This window comes from Heptranchias perlo, chromosome 28 (genome assembly GCF_035084215.1).
Source record: "Heptranchias perlo isolate sHepPer1 chromosome 28, sHepPer1.hap1, whole genome shotgun sequence".
In the NCBI taxonomy this organism is placed as follows: Eukaryota; Metazoa; Chordata; class Chondrichthyes; order Hexanchiformes; family Hexanchidae; genus Heptranchias; species Heptranchias perlo.
In genome coordinates, this window is record NC_090352.1 from 4,973,676 (window position 1) to 4,997,559 (window position 23,884).

Consider the following 23,884-nt stretch of genomic DNA (forward strand, 5'->3'; position numbering starts at 1 on the left):
CCTTTGATCAATACTGCCATCCCCCTTTTTTTCCTTCCCTATCTTTCCTGAATATATTGTAGCCAGGAATATTAAGTGCCCATTCCTCCCCTTGTTTGAGCCAGGTCTCTGTTATTGCCACTATATCATAGACCCACGTGGCTACTTGAGCCTGCAGCTCACCAACCTTATTTACCACACTCCGTGCATTTATGCACATGCACTCTAAACCCATCTTAGTCTGTCTCGCATTTCCCCTCTGTTTGATCCCTCCTATTTCTGAGCTACTCTTTATTCTAATGCTGTGTGTCTCTCCCAGTCTCCTGTGCACCTTGTATCTCCTCTCTCATGCTTCAACCTGGTGCCTCTCCCCCTGCCAAATTAGTTTAAACCTCCCTGCTAGGACATTGATCCCAGCCCTGTTGAGGTAAACTCATTTATCTTGTGCAGGTCCCTCCTACCCCAAAACTGGTCCCAATGCCCCAGGAATCTGAAGCCCTCCCTCCTGCACCATTTCTCCAGCCATGTGTTAACTTGTCTTATCTTACTGCTCCTATACTCACTAGCACGTGGCACTGGGAGGTCCTGCTCTTTAACTTCCTCCCTAGCTCCTGAAACTCTGTCTGTAGGACCTCAACCCTTTTCCTACCTATGTCATTGGTTCCAACATGGACCACAACTTCTGGCTGTTCCCCTTCCCCACCCCCACCCCCCCAAAAAAGAATTTTGCATCCATTCAGTGACTTCTCTGTTCAATCCATTTCTGTTCCATCCGACTTTTAATAACATTGAAAAGTATGGTGTAAGAGCAATGTGTTGGAGCCCCAACACATTGTGCCATGCAGTGTTAAACACGTTGACTCCTGCAGTCCTCCCCATAGTGAGGAAATGATCTCAGCTGTGCCTTGTGGAAATTGCTGTGCACAACCAGTGCTTCCCCAGAGTCATTTGGCTGATTCCATATGCATGCCACAACTGGAGGGCATGCCCTCACCCTGAGAACATGCCCCCAATCTCTCTCTCTCATTTACAACAATGAGCATCTATGAGTTGTGTGAATTTCTCCCTCACAGCTGTTTCTGTGCATTTTCCAAGTGAGTTGAAGCCAAGTGAAGTTGAAGCAACCTATTCATATCAAATTTCACTGTTGTGGGTATCAATTCTATGGGGGGAAATAAAAGAAGGAAAGAAAAAATCTTGTATTTGTATGAATGTCTTTCACGACCTCATATTGTCCCCAAGCGCTTTACAGCCAATAAAGTACTTTTGAAGTGTAGTCACTGTTGTAATGTAAGGAAACGTGACAGTCACATTGTGCACAGCAAGATCCCACAAGCAGCAATCAGAAATGATCAAATAATCTGTTTTTTAGTGATGTTGGTTGAGAGATAAATGTTGGCTAGGACATTGGGAGAATGCCCCTCCTCCGATTCAAATAATGCCTTGGGCATTATGTCCACTTGAGAGGCCAAACAAGACTTCAGTTTAACGTCTCATCTGAAAAACGGGACCTCCGACAGTACAGCACTGAAGTGACAAGCCTATATTATGTGTTCAAGTCTCTGGAGTGTAGATTGAACCCACAACCTTCAGACGAAAACCCTGGAATCACTAAGGGAACAGTTGGACATCATGGTGGGAAGAGCTAAAAGGAGCCAAATGGCCTTCTTTATCTGTATCTGTCTGGTGTTCAGAATGAATGCTGAACATCAGCTGAGGGAACTAACAGTCAAATATAACAAAATGCTAGTTGAAGACAATTTGTACATGCTGTTAAGTCAGATCTGTCATCTGGGGAGATGGCCAAACAGCAGTAAAATTGGTCAATATTTCCAGCAAAAATTCAGGTTTCTTCTTTCTCACTAAATGCAGTTGCATGGAATCTAGGATGTAACATATCTTGCAACCCTCTTGTGTCTTTTTTGCCATTTTTCAGGTAGCGACATTGCTGAAAACAGACAAATGAAGCATCTCTTTCCAAACCAATGATGTATCCATGTTTTATTAGATCTGATGGTTGCAGCATTATTTGTATGGTGGTAGATATATTTTGTAGTGTATTGATGTGGCCTTCATATGCTGACAATATTAGCAACCATTTTAGTATCAATCACAATGTAACAGAAATGGCCATTAGCCAGTAGTCAGTGGGTGACTGTTCTAAAATTAACAATGTGAAAATTAATAGTGGTTAATTGTAGAGCCCTAACGGTTACTCTGGCTGAGTTCAGCTAACTCAGCAGAAATTGGGAATTGAATCTGGAATTTTCAGACCTCTATAGCTCTTAAATTACTCTGTGAGATACCAACACACAAGCGCTTAACACATTCATAGAAATTCCTCTCTCCTCTTTTTAATATTAACCATTTAAAATAAGGCATCTTCTTTGGGGGCCTTGGAACATAGGAAGAGGAATTGGCCATTTAGCCCCTTGAGCCTGTTCTGCCATTCAATTAGATCATGGCTGGTCTGTACCCAACTCTGTTTACCCGCCGTTGATCAATATAACTTAATACCCATACCTAATAAAAATCTGTCAATCTCAGTCTTGATAATTTCAATTGACCAGCATCCACAGTGTTTTGTTTGGGGGGGATGGGGGGGGGCGGTGGTGGGGAGGGGCAGGGAGAGAATTCCAGATTTCCACTATCCTTTGTGTGAAAAGGGGCTTCCTGATTTCACTCCTAAATGGCCTAGCTCTAATTTTAAGAATATGCACTCTTGTTCTGGATTCTCCTACCAGAGGAAATAGTTTCTCTGTATCTACCTTATCGAATCCTTTTGTTATTTTAAAAGCCTTAATTAGATCACCCCTCAATCTTCTGAACTCGAGGGAAATACAACCCAAGTATGTGCAACCTGTCCTCATAAGCCCTGGTATCATTTTGGTGAATCTGCGCTGCACCCCCTCCAATATATCCTTCCTAAATTACGGTGCCCAAAACTGAACGCAGTACTCCAGATAGCTTCTGACCAAGTCTCTGTATAACTGAAACATAACTTCATCTCCATTGCTTTCCAGTTTGAGATAAAGGCCAATATTCCATTAGCCTTTTTGATTACTTTTATACCTATGCACTAGCTTTAATGCTTTGTGTACCTTGGTACCCAAATCCCTTTGCTCCTCCACTGTTCCTAATCGTTCGCCTTAAGAAATATTCTGATTTATCTTTCTTGGATCCAAAGTGGATGACCTCACACTTCCCCACATTGAACTCCATCTGCCACAATTTTGCCCACTCACTTAATCTGTCCATGTCCCTTTGTAACTCATCTCAGCCCCAAGATATCACTGCAGGATTTCCTCAGGGCAGTGTCCTAGGCCCAATCATCTTCAGCTGCTTCATCAATGATCTTCCCTCCATCATAAGGTCAGAATTGGGGATGTTCGCTGATGATTGCACGGTGTTCAGTTCCATTCTCAACCCCTCAGATAATGAAGCAGTCCGTGCCCACATGCAGCAAGACCTGGACAACATCTAGGCTTGGGCTAATAAGTGGCAAGTAACATTCGCGCCAGACAAGTGCCAGGCAATGACCATCTCCAACAAGAGAGAGTCTAACCACCTCCCCTTGACATTCAATGGCATTACCACCGCCAAATCCCCCACCATCAACATCCTGGGGGTCACCATTGACTAGAAACTTAACTGGATCAGCCACATAAATAGTGTGACTACAAGAGCAGGTCAGAGGCTGGGTATTCTGCAGCGAGTGACTCTCCTCCTGACTCCCCAAAGTCTTTCCACAAGTCAGGAGTGTGATGGAATACTCTCCACTTGCCTGGACGAGTGCAGCTCCAACAACACTCTTGAAGCTCAACACCATCCAGGACAAAGCAGCGCGCTTGATTGGCATCCCATCCACCACCTTAAACATTCACTCCCTCCACCACCAGCACACCATGGCTGCAATGTTTACCATCTACAAAATGCACTGCAACAACTCGCCAAGGCTACTTCGATAGCACCTTCCAAATCCGTGACCTCTACCATCTAGAAGAACAAGGGCAGCAGGCGCAAGGGAACACCACCACCTGCTTGTTCCCCTCCAAGTCACACACCATCCTGACTTGGAAATATATCACCGTTCCTTCATCATCGCTGGGTCAAAATTCTGGAACTCCCTACCTAACAGCACTGTGGGAGAACCTTCAACTCAAGGACTGCAGCGGTTCAAGAAGGCGGCTCATCACCACCTTCTCAAGGGCAATTAGGGATGGGCAATAAATGCTGGTCTTGCCAGCAACACCCACAACCCATGAATGAATAAAAAAAAAACTTCCTGCTCCCATCTACATAACTTACTGTGACTCCTAACAATATCATCTGCAAATTTGGATATACAACTCTCTATTCCTTCATCCAAGTTATCGATACATGGGTAAAAGTTGAGGCCTCAGTAGTGGATCCCTGGGAAACACCACTTGTCACATCCCACCAATCAGGGTACATATATTCCCTTCATCCCTACTCTCTGTCTCCTACCTCACAACCATTTGGATTGTCAGTTTCACCCTTCTTGGCCTCCCACTTGGTTCCAATTGTCTGGCATGAGCCACAAAGAAGCTTGCTACTCTATTCCCAGCCCTGGTTCCCATTCGATCCCTCATTCCCAACAGAGTCCAGGCCCTGATGCCCCATTCTCTCCGCCCAGGTGGCCCAGAAACTGTATTCTCTCTCTGTTCCCGACACAGGTATATTCCTTCCCCAAATGCTTGGAGCCTGGAGCAGCATAGCAGAGGGTCATCAGTAGGGGCTGAGTGGGACCAAGGCTGGATGGTGTTTGGGTGGGTCCGACACTGAAATGAGAACTGAGCAGGAACAACACCCTGTAAGAAATGCTGTGGTAGATTCACTAGTTGTTATTCATAAAATCTGGAGCATCATTTGATGATCTAACAGTGGACGTTAGCCGTCTCTTTTGTATAAAAAACTGAACGTGCTTGATGAGGTTCCTCACAGGAGACTTATAACTGAAGTTAAAATTCTTGGAATCCAAAATTAATCCCACTGCAGAGCAGAGTTTTTCTATTCTTGATCCTCTACTCCTTACATTCAATATACATTAATAGTGTGGATCAGGACTGGTAATGGTATGGCATTTACTGACGACACTAAGCTATGTCCTCGAGGGAACAGTGTAGGGCAGATAAATAGAATTTAAGTAGACCTATAAACCTTAAATGGAGTATATTCAAGGCTGAGATAGATTTTTGGACTGGGGAATTAAGGGATGTGGGGATCAGGCGGGAAAGTGGAGTTGAGGTCGAAGATCAACCATGATCTGATTGAACGTCGGAGCAGACTCGAGGGGCTGTATGGCGTACTCCTGCTTCTATTTCTTAAGTTCTTATGTTCTTACCTGGACAAATTAAGTGGACGGACTAAGAAATAGCACGGGAAATTTATTGCGGAGAAGTGTAAGGTGGTAAACATGGGAACATTAAACATAGACACAATGAATGGATGTTGTTGTTGGCAAAGGAGGAAAATGAAAAAGATTTGGAGACGATTCTTAACAATTTGCTGAAAGAATACAGTCAATGTGAAGCTGTGGTAATGAGGTTAATTTATTACTAGGATGCATTTCAAGGATATTTGAGCACAAGTGAAAATGGGAATTTGAAATCACTAAGTAATTTGTAAGTACAAATCTGAAATATTGTGTGCATTTTACTTCAAAAGGACATTGATGCGGGCTGGTTGCCCCCTACAACCCTGCTAGTCTGTGGTAGTTGTGTACTGAAGAATTGGGCTGTAATTCTAGAAGTGTGGCAAATGCATCCCCTGGATAATTCAGAAATTTAAAACTGAAGTGCTACAACCTGTTCAATTTATTGACTTTGTATTTTTTGTCCAATGAACACAATGTAATGCATAAGGCAGGGATACGTTATAATCAGACTAGGACCTTAGGTCGAGATGGGACACTGTCTGAATCCAGGATTTTACGGCATCAAAAGAAGTACCTCTGTCCATTACTCTTTCCTTGGGCTCAATTTTAAAACCGAGCCAGGAAGGGGGCGGGGGGTCAAATTGAGGATGGGAAACTTTTTTTGTTGGTTTCCCGTCCGACTGACCGGCTTGAGTGACAGGACATGTTCGGGTAAGTCTGCAGGTAAGTCTTTGTTTGTATGGATGGGGGAGGGGCATGGGTGGGCATGGGGGTATGGGGGGCACGGGTGGGCACAGGGGCAAGGGTGGGCATAGGTTGGCATGGGGGTCGTGAGACATGGGGGGAGGGATCAGGGGTCAGTCATGGGGATGTGGTGTCGGAATTGGGAGTCACCGTGGGGGTCCGCGATTGTTGAGGGGGAGGGTCAGGGGTCGGGGTGGGAGGATTGGGGTCGGAGGATCGGAGTTGGGGGGAGGATGGGGGTCAGAGGATCGGAGTTGGGGGGAGGATCGGGGTCGGGGATTGGGGGTGCGCGATCAAGGGGGGAGCTCCGCTATCAGGGGTCAGGTGTCCGCAATCGGGGGTCAGGTGTCCGTGATTGGGGGTCGGATGTCCGCAATCATTGGGGGGTCGGTGCAGGTAGGCTTGTTGGGCCTGGGGGAAGCACTCCTGCTCCTCCGGGCCCACAAGCTGTGCCTTTCTAGGCATCTACCTGTTAGTCTTGGGCCTTCTCGCCTCCTTTCACGAGGCGTAAAACAGAAGGCCCGGGAATCCCGGCCCCCCGGGTTTGAAATCGGGAAGTGCAGATAAATGGAGGCCCAAAGCATGCTGAAAGTGGGTTGGTCGCCCGCCCCGGTGAAAACCAGAAATGGGCGGGTTGGGGGCGGGTCTGAAATGCTGGAACTTTTCAATGCCCTCCTGCCCCCAACCTACCCGTTTTTCACTTTTTAAATTGAGCCCCTTGTCTCTTTATTTGTCTGTCATTCAGTCCAGTGTCTCTTTTATTATCTCCTTTTCTCTCTTCATTCCTTTCTGGTGTTCTCACTCCCAGGGGGTGATTTTAATCCCCAAGAACGGGTGGGTTGGGGGAGTGTGGCCAGTAAAAATAACTTGTTTTTGGAGCTGGACCGCATCCTGGCTCCAACGCACCCACTTCTGGATTTAACCCAGGCACATTAGGATGCGCGCACAACAGGAACCCAGAAGTCCCGTCCCCACTTAAAGCCAGCAGGCCAATATTTAAAGGGCCAATGCAGGTAGTTAGGTACTTAACTTTTTGTGGATTCTGCAACAGAAACGGATTTAACTTCTCCTGAACATGTCTCCCATGGCTTCTGAAACCTGCCATTGAAACGGAGGTGAGTTGTATCTGAAGCTCATTTGGCCCTTTAAACCAGTGATTGACACATCTCAATATTGAGGTATTGCAGCTGGGCACTCAGTTCTCTCAGACAAACGTTTGGCTCGGAGTTCTTTGTGTTTAGACTGAGATTTCTTTGTTGAGAGTGAGAATTCTTGTGTTCAGACATATTTACCTACATTCTGGAGCCCCTGAAACAGATAAGATCAGGATGGGGGGGACGCAATGGATCTGTTCCACAATTCATCCGAGGAGGGGGCACATCACCATCCGTGGCAGGCACGTCGTGCAGTTCTGGGATCTGCCGTTGCACAAGACAGGTGCGCAACAAGGCCCTGGAGAAGAGCAGAGAGGGGACCAACAGAGGGGCCGAGGTCAAAGGAGGCACTACCCACTTGAGAGGGTCTACAGGCAGAGGCTGAGCTTCCTGGACCTCTCTAAGGAACAGTGCCTACGCAGGCTGAGATTGAGTCAGCAGGTGGTCGCAGATATCTGCAGGCTCTTTCATGAAGAGCTGCTCCCGGTTGGATCTGGTGGCCACTCATTACCCGTCGCAGTTAATGTCACCACTGCCCTCAATTCTTTCACCTCCGGATCCTTTCAGGGTGCCATCGGTGACATCTCCATGCGGTCTCAGTCTTCTGCATGTAAGTGTATATGACAGGAGATGAATGGCTTGTTTGCCAGAGCATTCGACTACGTCAACTTCCCCCGCGATGACATCAGCCAGGCTGAGAGGGCAGTGGGTTTCAACTCTCTGGCTGGCTTCCCACGGATGCAGGGCACAATTGATTGCACACATGGAGCAATCCAAGGACCTCCTCATGAGCCAAGACTGTTCATAAACCAAAAGGGATATCACTCCATCAATGCATAGCTGGTGTGTGACCACCGGAAGAGATTTCTGGCATTGTGCGCCAGATTCCCTGGCAGCTGCAATGATTCATTCATTTTGCGCAAGTCCAACATCCCGGACCTCTTCCACACTGAAGACAGACTTAAGGGCTGGCTCGTTGGAGACAAGGAATACCCCCTGCAGAGGTGGGAGGTGGCTCATGACACCTGCGAGAGACCCCACCAGCGAGGCACAGCAGTGGTACAACGAGAGCCACATCATCACCTGGTCTGTCATTGAGCAAGCCATAGGAATGTTGAAAATGCACTTCAGGTGCCTGGATAGATCTGGGGGAGCCCTTCGGTACTCGCCAGTGAGGGTGTGCAGAATAATCATCGTGTGCTGTATCCTTCACAACATCGCTCAGCAGAGAGGATTACAGGTGGAGGAGATTGAATGCACTCGTGAAGCATCCTCATCTGGCAGCAACGTTGAAGAAGAGGAAGAGGATGAGTTCGACGACGAGGGGGAGGAAAATGAAGATGGGTAACCCATCACGAGAGCAGCGGCACATATAGCTGCCCATGATGCCAGGGATTCCCTCAATTCTAACAGGTTCTCATAATGATACATGCAAATTGAAGACTTTGAAATACTCAGGCCGCCTGGAACAATCACCACCACCAACTCCCCCACCCCCCCACCTTTTCACAATTCAGTCCTTCAACCACACATATATCCATTGCACACAAACCGAATGTGTGGCATCACGTCTTGGCATTCATGATGAGACACATGAAAGGGTGAATTCACAAAAGGGACTCAATAACAGCCAAGGTATGGCAGTGGTGGTGATAATTATTAAATTTAATGTGCCGTAGAAAAACAAAATATATAAATTAACATGACAGCTCGTCAAATACCCTTGGTGAATTACAATTGCTTAGCCTTTCTTTTTCTACTGTTTCTACGTGGTGCATCCCCTGTGGCCTCAGTAGAGGTAGTGGCAGGTTGCTCAGATACCTGCCCTGACTGCTGAGATGCTCTCGGCCTACGACCTCTGGGTTTTGGAACCTTTGTAGGCCCCGCCAAAGACTGCTCCACCTGGGGCAGACTTGGCCATTGGGAGAGGAGGCAGCATTGGTTGAGGAGGGGGCAACGGGTGAGACATGGGAGCACTTTGAGTGGAGTTCCAACTTCCATGTTCCCTTTCACCATCATCCCTCTCCCGGGCCAGCGCAACATCACTTGCAGCACTCTGCTGGCCAGCAGGCTAGTGAGGAGATGTGCCGCGTTGTAAGGCCACAGCTAAAGTTTCGGCAGACATTTTGGCATCCAGAGTCCTTACAGCCATTGTCATGGCCTGCATGGCCTCATTTGAGAACTGTGCTTGAAGCTCAGTGGAGGCTACAATTCTCTCCATCACAGACATTCCCACACTTACCTGCGCCACCAATCCACTAGCAATGGAGTTGGACTCCTCCACCTTCTCCGTGGCCCGTTTTCCAGTACCTCGCAAAGCTGCTGCGGTACCGCTATCATTCTCCTTCTCAACGATGGCCCCCAGGGCTCAGCATCTATCTCCAGCTGAGCAGAGCTTGGAGAGGAGTGTGCCCCCCGATGGGGACTCTCCACAGCTGCCCCTACCACCAGTATCTGCTCATGCACACTTGTGAGTGGTGAATCACCAAGTGACAACCCAACTAACTGTCTAACATGACCCACGAAGTGTCAGTATCTGGTGCATGCCTGTATCTCATAAGAACATAAGAAATAGGAGCAGGAGTTGGCCATACGGCCTCCTGAGCCTGCTCCGCCATTCAATAAGATCATGGGTGATCTTTGACCTCAATTCCAATTTCCCGCCCGATCCCCATATCCCTTGATTCCCTTAAGAGTCCAAAAATCTATCGATCTCAGTCTTGAATATACTCAACAACTGAGTATCCACAGTCCTCTGGGGTAGAGAATTCCAAAAATTCACGACCCTCTGAGTGAAGAAATTCCTCCTCATCTCAGTCCTAAATGTCCGACCCCTTATCCTGAGACTATGTCCCTTGGTTCTAGACTCTCCAGCCAGGGGAAACAGCCTCTCAGCATCTACCTTGTCAAGCCCTCTTAGAATCTTATATGTTTCAATGAGATCACCTCTCATTCTTCTAAACTCCAGAGACCATAGGCCCATTCTACTCAATCTTTCCTCATAAGACAACCCTCTCATCCCAGGAATCAATTTGGTGAACCTTCGTTGCACCGCCTCTAAGGCATGTATATCCTTCCTTAGGTAAGGAGACCAAAACTGTACACAGTACTCCAGGTGTGGTCTCACAAAGCCCTGTACAGTTGCGGCAAGACTCCCTTACTCTTATACTCCAACCCCCTTGACGTTGCACCCTCAGAAGGAATGAGATCCTCTGAGGAATCACTTTCTTCCATCTAGGTTCCTTCTTCTTGAAGGCATGAAGGCCCTGGAAGACAACAGAAGCCGATATTAATTATTCATCTGAAAATTGACAATCTTTCCACTGACCATACTGAGGTCTGGAACAATTCAATCATTGATAATATCAATTCATCATGTGTGTGAAAGATGTTAAAGTTCTGTCACCAACCATCTGCGGGTTGCCAGTCTCTCCATCTCCGACAGATAGTCATGCAATGGTGCGGCTTATCTCCATGTCCTCCTCCTCTGCATCTGTCAGCTGGACTATTTGTGGTGGTCCACCTCCAGTCCTCCTCCACTCCCTTGCATTTTGCGCTCTCTTCTACAAGGAGCGAAAGAACAGACCTGTGAGTGACTGAAGGTGACGTATTCACCCGATGGATGCATTGCTTTGGGTGAGGCTGACAATGAAACAGATGCATCAGAGGGTGGCCATCAGACAGATGTATCACATTGCATCAGGATTGGGGTGAGTGGCAGTGGTGGTGCATAAATGAAGGGGTGGTGAGGAAGTGCATAGAAAGTGAAGGATGGTTGATACTGAAATTTAAGGGGATGTGAGGAGTGATGTGATGGGGTAGACATACCAATACCGAGTTTGGAGGGGGGGGGAGTCTTGCACAACACAGGATGTGGGTGAAACAGCAAATGTTCTCACTTTTCCTGACCTGGTTAGGTCATTAAACCACTTCCTTCACTGAATCCAAGGCCTAGGCACTGTGCTCCTGCTGCATACCTCTTCTGCCAACTCCAGCAAAGCATATTTAGGGACAGAGCCAGGTTTCTTCCTGCCATCCATTGGAAACATTTCTTCCCTCCTGGATCTCACTCCAGCCAGCAGTACGTCCAGGGAGGCATCATTAAATCTAGGGGCAGCCTTTGATTTCTTGGGCTCCATTTCTTCTTTTTCCATCAAAATCCATTCTTGGACTGGCCCATTAAGCAGTGGGCTTCAAATCGTATCATTCGGGTGCGCAGTAGGCCCGCTGTGCAGCTTGGAGACGTAAAACCCAGAAGCAAAGGTAATTGACTGCAATCGAGATACGACGGCAGATTTAAACGTGCTCACTTTGTTTACAGGTTCGCCACGTGCAAATCGACGCACCCACTGACTTCCTGCCGCCATGCTAAAATCATGCCACCTGTGTCTCTCTTTCCCTTTTTCTCTTTGAGTCGCTCTATGTTATTCCTTTATCATGTCCCTATTGCTATCCCCCTTTCTATCGATTAACTCTCCTTTTTTTCTCTCTCTATTACTCATATTTCTCTGCTTCTCTTCATTACTGCCTCCCTGTGCCTTGGTTACTCTCTGCCTTTTTCTTTCTCTTTTTCTTTTACTCTCTCCATTCTCTCTCTCACTTTCTGTGTCTGCCTCTCTATCTTTCCTTGTTTTCTGTGTTTCTCTCTCTAACACTCTCTCACTTCTGGTGTTCTCTCTGTTATTCCAGCAGTTGCTCCCAACTGCTGCCTTTTCCTCTTGTGATTTTTCCTAACTCCACACCCCATGAAATGATGCTTCTCTGTTCCCCAGGCCCTTAAATAACTGACCTGTGTGCATAACTTTTAATATAGTCTCTGTTCTTTGGGCCCCGAACGGTTCCATTCCCCAGGCTCCAGAGCAGCCGATCAGTATGCTGCAAAGACATTCTTCCACTTTCTGGGCCCTTGAATAAGTGATTGGTGTGCATAATGTACAAGACTGTCCTTGGCTCCCTGGGCTCTCGAACTGCTGGTCAGTGCACATTCAGCAACTTTGCAAGCTTGGAAAGATAAACCAGAGCTACATAACACTTCTGCAGCTTGGCATTGGGACTCCCCTCAACTAAGGGCCCCTGCAACAGCAGGATTTGAATGTGGCTTAATGTGGCCTGTAGTGATCCATTGGAGAGGATTCAAAGGAGACTGAGTGATATGGGGGATTTGAAACTCTTATGAGGACATGGTGACAGAATTAAATTAGTTCTCACTGAAGGAAAGAAGAATGAAATGGAATGTGCTGCAGATCTTTCAAATGCTGATATTCATGAATAATGTGGATGTATTTAATTTAAACCATGATTGCAGGACTGGAGGACACAAGTATAAAACTTGTAAACCTCAACTGATCATGGAAATTCGGACAATCACCCCACCCCCAAAAGAGTAATGACAATGTGGATCAAAAAGTGGTGCATAATATGTTGACTAGCTCTTTCAGAAGGAACTGACTAAATAATCTGCTGAACAATGGAACTGAAGGGTGTGGAGATAAGTATGCATATAGATGCTCAGTGTGGTTCCAGGTTTGTTGGGACCATGGGAATGTCATCTGTAGAAAATAACTGACCAGGATGGAACAATGTGGTTTTAGTGTCAGACCGATCTCCTGGAGTTTTTGTTTTATTCTCATTTGGGATCATTAGAGATTTTTTTCTTAGAACTTTAACTTGTGATTATGCAACTCTGAACAAGATGGGGAAAGTCTGTAACACTGACCTGTATATGATCTGTTGGAAGGAGCAGGCTTGAGTCTGTATTACATGGAATTACATAGAATTTACAGCACATAAACAGGCCATTCGGCCCAACTAGTGTATGGGTTTTTATGCTCCACACGAGCCTCCTCCGGCTCCTCTTCATCTAACCCTATCAACAAATCCTTCTATTCCTTTCTCCCTCATGTACTTATTTAGCATCTTAAATGCATCTACGCTATCCACCTCAACTACTCCTTGTAGTAGTTCCACATTCTAACCACTCTCTGGGTAAAGAAGTTTCTCCTGAATTCTTTATTGGATTTATTAGTGACTATCTTATATTTATGACTCCTAGTTTTGGATTCCTCCATAAGCAGAAACGTTTTCTCTACATCTACCCTATCAATCCCCATCATAATTTTAAAGACCTCTATTAGTTCACCCCTCATCCTTCTCTTTTCTAGAGAAAAGAACCCCAGCCTGTTCAGTCTTTCCTGATAATTATAACCTCTCAATTCTGGTATCATCCTTGTAAATCTTATTTGCATCTTCTCCAGCGCCTCTATATCCTTTTATGGAGATCAGAATTATGCGTAGTACTTTAAGTGTGGTCTAACCAAGGTTCTCTATCATAGAATCATACAGCACAGAAGGAGGCCATTCCACCCACTGAAAGAGTTATCTAATTAATCTACTCCCTGCTCTTTCCCCATAGCCCTGCAAATTTTTCCTTTTCAAGTATTTTTTTTAAACCAAAATAAACCACTTCACACTTATTGACCATGAATTCCATCTGTCACTTTTTTCCCCATTCCACCATCTTATCTATCCCTCTCTCTATATATACACATAGTAAGAATATACGAACATAAGAAATAGGAGCAGGAGTAGGCCATACAGCCCTTCGCACCTGCCCCGCCATTCAATAAGATCATGGCTGATCTTTGACCTCAACTCCACTTTCCATCCCGATCCCCATATCCCTTGATTCCCCTAGAGTCCAAAAATTTATCTATCTCATTCTTGAATACACTCAACGACTCAGCATCCACAGCCCTCTGGGATGGAGAATTCCAAAGATTCACAACCCTCTGAGTGAAGAAATTCCTCCTCGTCTCAGTCTTAAATGGCCGACCCATTATCCTGAGACTATGCCCCCTGGTTCTAGACTCTCCAACCAGGGGAAACAACCTCTCAGCATCTACTCTATTAAGCCCCCTCAGAATCTTATATGTTTCAATGAGATCACCTCTCATTCTTCTAAACTCCAGAGAATATCGGCACATTCTACTCAATCTCTCCTCATAGGACAACCCTCTCATCCCAGGAATCAATGTAGTTAACCTTCGTTGCACCGCCTCCAAGGCAGTTATATCCTTCCTTAGATAAGGAGACCAAAACTGCACACAGTACTCCAGGTGAGGTCTCACCAAAGCCCTATATAATTGTAGTAAGACTTCCTTACTTTTGTGCTCCAACCCCCTTGCAATAAAGGCCAATATGCCATTTGCCTTCCTAATTGCTTGTTGTACCTGCATGCTAACTTTTTGTGTCTCTTGTACGAGGACACCCAAATCTCTCTGAACATCAACATTTAATAGTTTCTCATCATTTAAAAAATATTCTGTTTTGCAATTCTTCTACCAAAGTGAATAACCTCACATTTCCCTCCATCTGCCACCTTCTTGCCCACTCACTTAACCTGTCTATATCCCTTTGCAGACTCTTTGTGTACTCCTCACAGCTTACTTTCCCACCTAGCTTTGTATCGTCAGCAAACTTGGATACATTACATTTGGTCCCTTCATCCAAGTTATTACTATAGATTGTAAATAGCTGAGGCCCAAGCACCAATCCTTGCGGCACCAATGAATCTTAAGAAACGATTACATCAATTTGCATCTTTCCTTCTCTACCAAATATGCTACAGTACTTAGTGTTATTAAAAGGTTCTACTCACTGTTACCATTCATAGAATCAAAGAATGATACAGCGCAGAAGGAGGCCATTCAGCCCATCGTGCCTGTGCCGGCTCTGAGAAATAGCTATCAAATTAGTCCCACTCCCCTGCTCTTTCCCATAGCCCTGCAAGTGTTTTCTTTTCAAATATATATCCAATTCCCTTTTGAAAGTTACTATTGAATCTGCTTCCACTACTCTTTCAGGCAGTGCATTCCAAATCATAACAAGTCGCTGTATAAAAAAATTTCTCATTTCCCCGCTGGATTTTTTGCCAATTATCTTAAATCTATGTCCTCTGGTTACCGCCCCTCCTGCTAGTAGAAGCAGTTTCTTCCTATCCTATCAAAACCCTTCATAATTTTGAACACCTCTATTAAATGTCCCCTTAACTTTCCCTCCTCTAAGAAGAACAATTCCAACTTCTTTGGTCTCTCCACATAATTGAAGGCCCTCATCCCTGGTACCATTCTGGTACATCTCCTCTGCACCCTCTTCAAGGCCTTGACATCCTTTTTAAAGTGTGGTGCCCAGAATTGAACACAATACTCTAGCTGAGGCCTAACCAGTGATTTGTAAAGGTTTAACATAACTTCTTTGCTTTTGCACTCTATGGGCTCAATTTTAGGGGGCAATTGCGGGTGTGTTGGGGGCACGAAGGCTGGGGGGGCTCCAAAAATCGCGGAAATCCCGTTCGGGTTCGGAAGCCGGCTCCAACCCGCCAACTTCCGAGTTTCCCAGGGACCCACCTGTGTGCGCGCAGGCAACCCAAACACGGAAGTCCTGCCTGCAATTAAAACCGGAGGGAAGACAGTTAAAGAGCCAAATCTACCTCACTGAGGTACTTACGGCACTTTGCCTGTGACAAATGAAGTAATTGTAACGATTTTTAACTTACTTGGGCGGCTTGCCCACCGCTTCTGATTCACGCCTGGTTGAAGGGCCGGATCAGGGAAAAAGAAACTAAATGAATTACATAAAACACCATAGAAGGAGGTTAAAACACAAAATGAACCTACCTTTGCACCCTGCAGCGACGTCCGATGTCTCCCTCTCCGATCTCCCCCTCTTCACCTCTCCCCCCCGATGTCTTCCCGATCTTCCACTCTCCTCCCCTGATCTTCCCCCTCCCCCCATCTTCCCCTCTCTCCCCCGATCTTCCCCTTTCCCCCCCCGATCTTCCCCTCTCCCCCCGATCTTCCCCTCTCCCCCCCCCCGATCTTCCAGTCCAGCGCCGGATGACGTCTCGCTCTCTCTTTCTCTCCGCCCCCCCCTTCCCTTGCATTGCAGCTCTTGACGGCAGCCAGCCTGTCAATCAGGCTGGCTGCCGGGCGCAAAACCCGGAGAGGACGTTAATCATCAGCAATCAACATGCGATCGCGTCGGAAACGGTAAGTTTTGTTCATGCAGGTTTGCCACACGCACCTTCACCCCCCGCTGCCAACCCGCCACCATTGCAAAATCGACCCCTATGCCTCTATTTATAAAGCCAAGGATCCAATATGAATTTTTAACAGCCTTCTCAACTTGTCCTGCCACCTTCAAAGATTTGTGTTTGTGAACCCCCAGGTCTCTCAGTTCCTGCATCCCCTTTAAAATTATACCATTTAATTTATATTGCCATAAGTTTAACATAACTTCTCTGCTTTTCAATTCTATTCCTCTAGAAATGAACCCCAGTGCTTTGTTTGCTTTTTTTATGGCCTTATTAACCTGTGTTGCTACTTTTAGTGATTTGTGAATCTGTAGCTGTAGATCCCTTTGCTCCTCTACCCCATTTAGACTCTTATTTTCCAAGGAGTATGTGGCCTCCTTATTCTTCCTACCAAAATGCACCACCTCACACTTATCTATATTGAAATTCATTTGCTAATTAAATGCCCATTCTGCAAATTTATTAGCGTCTTCTTCTATTATGTCGCAGTCTTCCTCAGTATTATAGAATCATAGAAGTTTACAACATGGAAACAGGCCCTTCGGCCCAACATGTCCATGTCGCCCAGTTTATACCACTAAGCTAGTCCCAATTGCCTGCACTTGGCCCATATCCCTCTATACCCATCTTACCCATGTAACTGTCCAAATGCTTTTTAAAAGACAAAATTGTACCCGCCTCTACTACTGCCTCTGGCAGCTCGTTCCAGACACTCACCACCCTTTGAGTGAAAAAATTGCCCCTCTGGACCCTTTTGTATCTCTCCCCTCTCACCTTAAATCTATGCCCCCTCGTTATAGACTCCCCTACCTTTGGGAAAAGATTTTGACTATCTACCTTATCTATGCCCCTCATTATTTTATAGACTTCTATAAGATCCCCCCGAAACCTCCTACTCTCCAGGGAAAAAAGTCTCAGCCTATCCAACCTCTCCCTATAAGTCAAACCATCAAGTCCCGGGAGTATTAACTATACTCCCTCCGCAATTTCATGTCGTCCGCTAATTTTGAAATTGTACTTCCAATTCCTGAGTCCAAATCATTTATATAAATGGTGAACAACAGTGGTCCCAGCACCAATCCCTGTGGAACACCACTTCCCACCTTTTGCCAGTCTGAGTAAATACCTGTAACATTATGAACTGTACACGGTCTGTTGGAAGGAGCAGGCTTGAGTCTGTAACATTGAATTGTACGTGGTCTGTTGGAAGGAGCAGGCTTGGGTCTGTAACACTTGGAAGAAGCAGGCTTGTAGGGCTGAATGACTTTTTCTCATTCCACATAAAATGAGACTTTGGGAAAAAAGATCCAAGTGACAAGTAAGTTGTAATAATTGGGTGCAACTATTATGTTAAATAGTAGTTTAACATATTATTAAATATGTTGTAATGCCAATCCTGGACCTCAGAATAGGTGACTCCGCTGCAGCATTGCTGTTAAGTTCTTGTCTGAAAATTATTTTGATTTGAGTGGTTTAACCATTTCTCGGATTTTCTCTTTAATAGGTCTCAGAGATGAAGACTACAGTGACCGTTCAATGGGTGGGTTTGGAGGAAGCAGGGCCAGAGGTGGTCGCCCTGGAGACAGACGAGGAGGAGGAGGTCGATTTAGAGATGGACTCCCTCGTGGGTCTTCTATGGAGTTCAGAGAGCCAACAGAAGGTACTGAATTATTAATTTATTTGTATTTGCTTATATTTGATGCCTTATTTTATATTTATGTTCAGTTTCCTATTCACTTAGCATTCAGTAGTACTGGGACAATCCATGGCAGGTCTGATTTTCAAACAATTGCTTAAATTAATTTTTTACTTCCCAAACATTGTGGTCTGGATTTCCTTCCGCGATGCCATACCTCATGGCCCCGACAAGATTTCCCTCCCCCCACCCTCGCCAGGACCACCGCTGGCTGCCTCATTCCCGCCCACTGCATGTAAATGCCACTGGGTGGGGGAAGGGCAGAGCCCGACCTCCCAGCCCATTTCCCTCCTGTCCGCCCCAGTTACCACCACTCCCTGGGACTGCATGGTGGAAGGTGGCAGTAAGCTTGGGGCAGTGGCGGGAAAGCCCCAAAATTGTTTAAATGCAGGGAGAGGGCATAGTAGAGGCCTTCTCTCCCTCCGCTTCTGCCCCAAAGCCTGACCTGCTAGGACTTTGAGTCTTGACCAAGGCCTAAAAAGGAATCTGCCGTTTTTGTCTTTGGGGGACTTCTGCCGCTGCTTCTTGTGGTGCTGCACTACAGGACCGCCAGGATTTTCCTCATTGGTGCTAGCTCTTGGTAGCAGGAGTCCCACCGGGAGCCTGCCGTGCCTATCAAAACAACCCCCGACCCAGGGAAATGGGTCAGGTTTGGGGTGGATTCAGAGGGGCAGGCAGAAGATCCACCTGCCAGAACTCCGTGGAGAATCCAGCCCTTTCACTTAAATCCTTAAAAAGGAACAAAGCTCCCCTGCACCATACCCTATTACCAAACACTGTTTTTGGATCCCTTCCAGAAAGATTTGCTGTTTTGAATGCAGGCCCCTTGCCTCACCTCAACAGTACACAGACCTTCAAAGATCTGTTGGTGTCCAACAGATGTAGTGAACTTATCAGAACTGGGAGGAATATGGCATCCACTCCCAGCCAATATACAAGAGACAGCAAGGCCATTGAATGGAAGAGATTAACCGATTAACATTCAGCTCATTGAAATGCTGCTGTTATCAAGAGTGAATAAACCAAAATGGAAAAATTAAGAATGAAGGGAGCAGTAGAAATTAGTTTATGCTGACTGAATATTTCAGTTGTACTTAAAGTTATCCAAAAATGATGTGGTAATATTTCAGAATGTGTATCTGCTCAGAGATGGCAGAGATTGACTGTTAACTGTTGTTCATGAAACATAAAGTGAACCATAGACTAACCGCCCTTTAATTGTGGTTCTCTGATTTAAGTTATATCCTGTGGTTTAGCAAAACGCAGAGTTCGAGTCTCAGTAAGTGTTTTGAAAGACAGGATTCTAACCTTATATACTCATGGTCTATTCTAATCAGTGGCTTTCCCATAAAGAGGAACATGTGCCACTGAAAACTTTAATAAACTACTGGATTTCCCATGATGTCTGGATCTGAAGCACAGTTGTGATGTTTAGCTACTAACCTGGCCTTTTTACACAAAGAGTGGTGAGAATGTGGAACTCGCTGCCACATGGAGTGGTTGAAGCAGATAGCATTGATGCATTTAGGGGTAGGCTTGATGCATACATGGGAGAGAAGGGGGAGCAGGATGGGAATGGTGTATAAACACTGATATAGACCAGTTGGGCCGAATGGCCTGTGCTGTATATTCTATGTAATTCCCCTTTAAGGCCACTTCTGTAAGTAGGCAAATTCAGATAATTGCAGCTCCTTACAAACTGTGAGATCAAACGAAGAGCAGTTGCAAGTGTCAGCCATGGCTCACTAGTAAGCTTTCTCGCCTCTGACTCAGAAGTTCATGGGTTTAAGTCCCACTCAGATACTTGAGCACGTAATCTAGGCTGACAATTCAGTGCAGTACTGAGGGAGTGCCGTCTTTCGGATGAGATGTTAAACCGAGGCCCCATCAGCCCTCTCAGGTGGATGCAAAAGATCCAATGGTAGTTTTTGAAGCAGAGCAGGAGAGTTCTCCCCAGGGTCCTGGCCAATATTTATCCCTCAACCAACATCACTAAAACAGATTATCTGGTCATTTATCTCATTGCTGTTTGTGGGATCTTGCTGTATGCAAATTAAGCTGTCACATTTCCCTACATTACAACAGTGGCTACACTTCAAAAAGTAGATAATTGGCTGTAAAACGCTTTGGAACATCCTGAGGTTGGGAAAGGCGTTATGTAAATGAAAGTTCTTTCTTTCCTAGTAAGTTTCAGGCTCCAGGTCAATGAGAGGCTTTCTTTTTCAAAAGATTGTTTTACATTTGCAACAAGGTATGATACTTTGAGTGTGATGTCCACTGTGTGATGTTTGAAAGCTAATGTATCTACCATGTATTTTTTACGTCACACTTTTCTAAATGCAAATTTCTGTGACATTTTCACCTGATTGGCTGAAATCTCATATTCATAAAACTTAACAAATCAGAACCAAAAAGGTAGGAAATGCACAGAAGGAGGCCACGCCCAAGGTACCCACTTGTTCCCATTGCCCTGCCCCTTTCTCATACCCTTTAAAATGTTTATTTTTCAAATTTTTATTTACATCCCTCTTAATAGCTGTTGTCAATCCTGCTTCCACTACTGTTTCAGGCAGGGCATTCCAGGTCCTAACAACCCTCTATGTAAAAAAAATTCTCATAACCTTTCCCTTCGTTCTTTTGGTGATGTTCTTAAATTTATGCCTTCTAGCTACCAGATCACTGACCAATATGAGTAGTTTTCTCCAATTTACCTCATCAAAACCCCTCATAATTCTAAACACCTCACTTTGGCCACCTTTTTAACCTCTCTGTTCTGGTGAAGAGAGCCCTAGGGGTCGATTTTCGGATGTCTGAGCGGGTGCGTTCGTGGCGGGGGGGGGTTTGCTAAAATTCGGGATTCCCGGGGCGGGTCCAGAGCCCGGCTCCAACCCACCCACTTCCGGGTTCCCCAATGACGCTCTTAGATGCGCGCGCAGCCCCCGCATGCAGGACTCCCACCGGCAATTGAAGCCGGCGGGATCCCACTTAAATCTGGGGGAAACACTCCCAGTTGAAACAGACGTGCTGCAGCCACCAGCCTGTGGGAGCTGCCATGGTCCATTTGACAGGTGGGGGGGGTGGGGGGGGAGACCATCACTCATTGCAGGAGGCCACTCTGTCACTTTGGACAAAGTTTGGCCTCCACCACCCTCCTCCTAACACAAAAATTCACAAACTTGGAAGCTCAAATCCAGTGTGCAGACACATTTACCTACCTTGCGGACCCCCTCAAACGTACATCTTGCAGATGGGGGCCGCCATAGCTGCAGTCATGACCTCATCGGAGGACAAGCAGCATCACCAGCCTCGCCGGCCACGCCGTCCACCTCTGACACGTGGAGCTCCACAACACAGCGCTGTGACACATCTACCTGCACAGCAGGAGGGAGGGCAACCGCAGAGAGAGATGCGTCGCAGAGGGCACTACCCTCGCCACAGGGTCCACAGACCGAAGCTCAGCTTCCTGGACCTCTCTGAGCAGCAGTGCACACGGAGGCTCAGAGTCACTCGACATGCGGTCATGGACATCTGCAGCCTCCTTGATGCTGAGCTGCTCCCAGCTGGCCTGAGCACCATCTTCTTACCTGTCGCTGTCGAAGTCACCACTACCCTCTACAACTTCTCCTCTGGATCCTTCCAGGTTGTCACCGGGGACATCACCGGCGTCTCTCAGTCGTCTGCACAGAAGAGCCCTGCAAATACACCTGCACCCACTCTGCAGTGACACAATGGGTGGCATCAGGTGTGGGTCTTCATGGTGATCCTCAGGAAAGGGAATTGTAAACGATTTTACAACACCAAGTTATAGTCCAGCAATTTTATTTTAAATTCACAAGCTTTCGGAGGCTTCCTCCTTCGTCAGGTGAACGATGTGAAATCATCGTTCACCTGACGAAGGAGGAAGCCTCCGAAAGCTTGTGAATTTAAAATAAAATTGCTGGACTATAACTTGGTGTTGTAAAATCGTTTACAATTGTCAACCCCAGTCCATCACCGGCATCTCCACCTCAGGAAAGGGAATCATTGCACAAACCAGACAAGATTTGCAAAGACGTGGCAGTAGTGGTGATAACAAATTTTAATGCGCTTGGCAAAACAAACAAAACTAAATGAAAACATAACATTCTGTCATACAACCTTGTGCATCCCCTTTGTGCACACAAAACCTTAGCCTTACGTTTACGGGAACCCCTACATGGTGCTACCCCTGCTCTTGTCTATGCCCTGACCGATGAGATGCTTTGCGCGGATGCCCTCTGGGTTTCGGTGCCCTCCAAAGACTGCTCCACCTGCACCTGTGCAGGGGCAGACTTGGCCACCTGGACAGGAGGCAGCATTGCGGGTACTGGTTGAGAGGGGGGCAATGGGTGAGACGTGGAAGCGCTTTGAGTGGCGTCCGCACTTCTATGTCCCCTTTCATCATCATCCCTCTCCTGGCCCAGGCCCACATCACTCCTTCCACCCTGCTGGACGACAGTTTGAAGCACTTATGTGAAGCCTTGGAAGGCCAGTTGTAATGTATCTGTCAGCCTGTTTAAGGCGGCAGAATGTTGCTCACCCTGAATCCAAACGGCCGTTGTCAGGGCCTGAATGGACTCATTGTTGAGCCGTGCTTGAAGCTCGATGGAGGCTAGCCTTTCCTCCATCACAGACATTCCCGCACCTACCCGCGACACTATCTCAGAGATGCCTTCACGTCCCTGTGACAGTATCTCAGAGATCCCCTCCAGTACCAGTGCCACCATTCCACTCATGCAGGAGTTGGACTCCCCCATCCACTGCGCGATTGTGGAGAGTGCGCGTGGCAACTGTTCCAGTACCTCGGCAATGTGCTGCTGTCCCTCGATGACTCCTTTTCATGGCTGGCCCCCAGGGTTCAGCATCTGGGTCCAGCTGAGCAGAGGCTGGAGAAGAGTGCCCCCACCGACGCGGACTCTCCACGGCTGCCTCTGCCATCAGGGTCTGCTCGTGCTCACATGTGCATGGTGACTAACCATGTGCAAGCCCAACTAACTGAGGACGGGGACCCACCGTGTTGTGTGTATCTGCGCTGGTGGATGGCTGGCTCCGATGTGACGAAGCACCCTCAGAGACCGGCAGGTCCTCAGAGGAATCGCCCTCTGCAGTCACGGCGCTCGCAGATGGCCCTGCAAGAGAACAGAGAGCAATATTAAGCATGCGCACATATGTTGAGGTGCTGCAGATGCCAAGTGATCTTAAGATCATTCGCTATCATGAGTGCTGAGTGTTAGATTTCTTTCACCAGCCGTTTGTTTGCTCCTAGTCTCGCTGTCCGCCACGGACAGGCACTCCAGCGTGCGGCTTAGTTCCATTGCCTGATGCTCTGCATCCGTTAGGACCACCTGGTGTGGTGGGCCCCCTCCGGTCCTTGCCCTCTCCCGGGCATTCTGGCGTCTCTTCTCCTATCAAGGCAAAACACAGAGAGGCATGATTGAGTGATGGTTGCATAGTGACCCACTGCATGCATTGGTGTGTATGGGGGTGACCGTGAAGGAGATGCATTGGAGGGTGCATTTGAGACATAGCCATGAGATTGTATGAGGATTGGGTTGCGTGGTAGTGTTCGAATGGGAACTGGGGCGGTGAGTAAGTGCAGGCAAGGTGAAGATGATGGTTGAGTAGATGTGAGGAGTGATGCGAGAGCGTTGTGGTGGCAGTGCAGAAGGAGTTGTGTGGGGGTGGAGGTGATGTGGAAGACGGAGTGTGGGAGAATGCGTAAGTATACTCACTTTGGCTGACCTGGTTAGGTCATTAAAGCGCTTCCTGCACTGGACCCAGGTTCGGCAGACATTGCTGCTGCT

At 46.8% G+C, this 23,884-nt stretch overlaps 1 protein-coding gene across 2 annotated transcripts in view; it reads left to right on the plus strand.

Annotated features, from left to right (window-relative positions):
- The window catches only part of eif4h (eukaryotic translation initiation factor 4h), a 73,841-nt gene that overhangs the window by 46,601 nt on the left and 3,356 nt on the right, over nt 1-23,884 (plus strand). For both annotated transcript variants that reach the window (XM_068007953.1, XM_068007954.1), the window contains exon 5: nt 17,871-18,026. In XM_068007953.1, the coding sequence (XP_067864054.1) occupies nt 17,871-18,026 (156 nt within the window). The remainder of the gene's footprint in view (nt 1-17,870; nt 18,027-23,884) is intronic.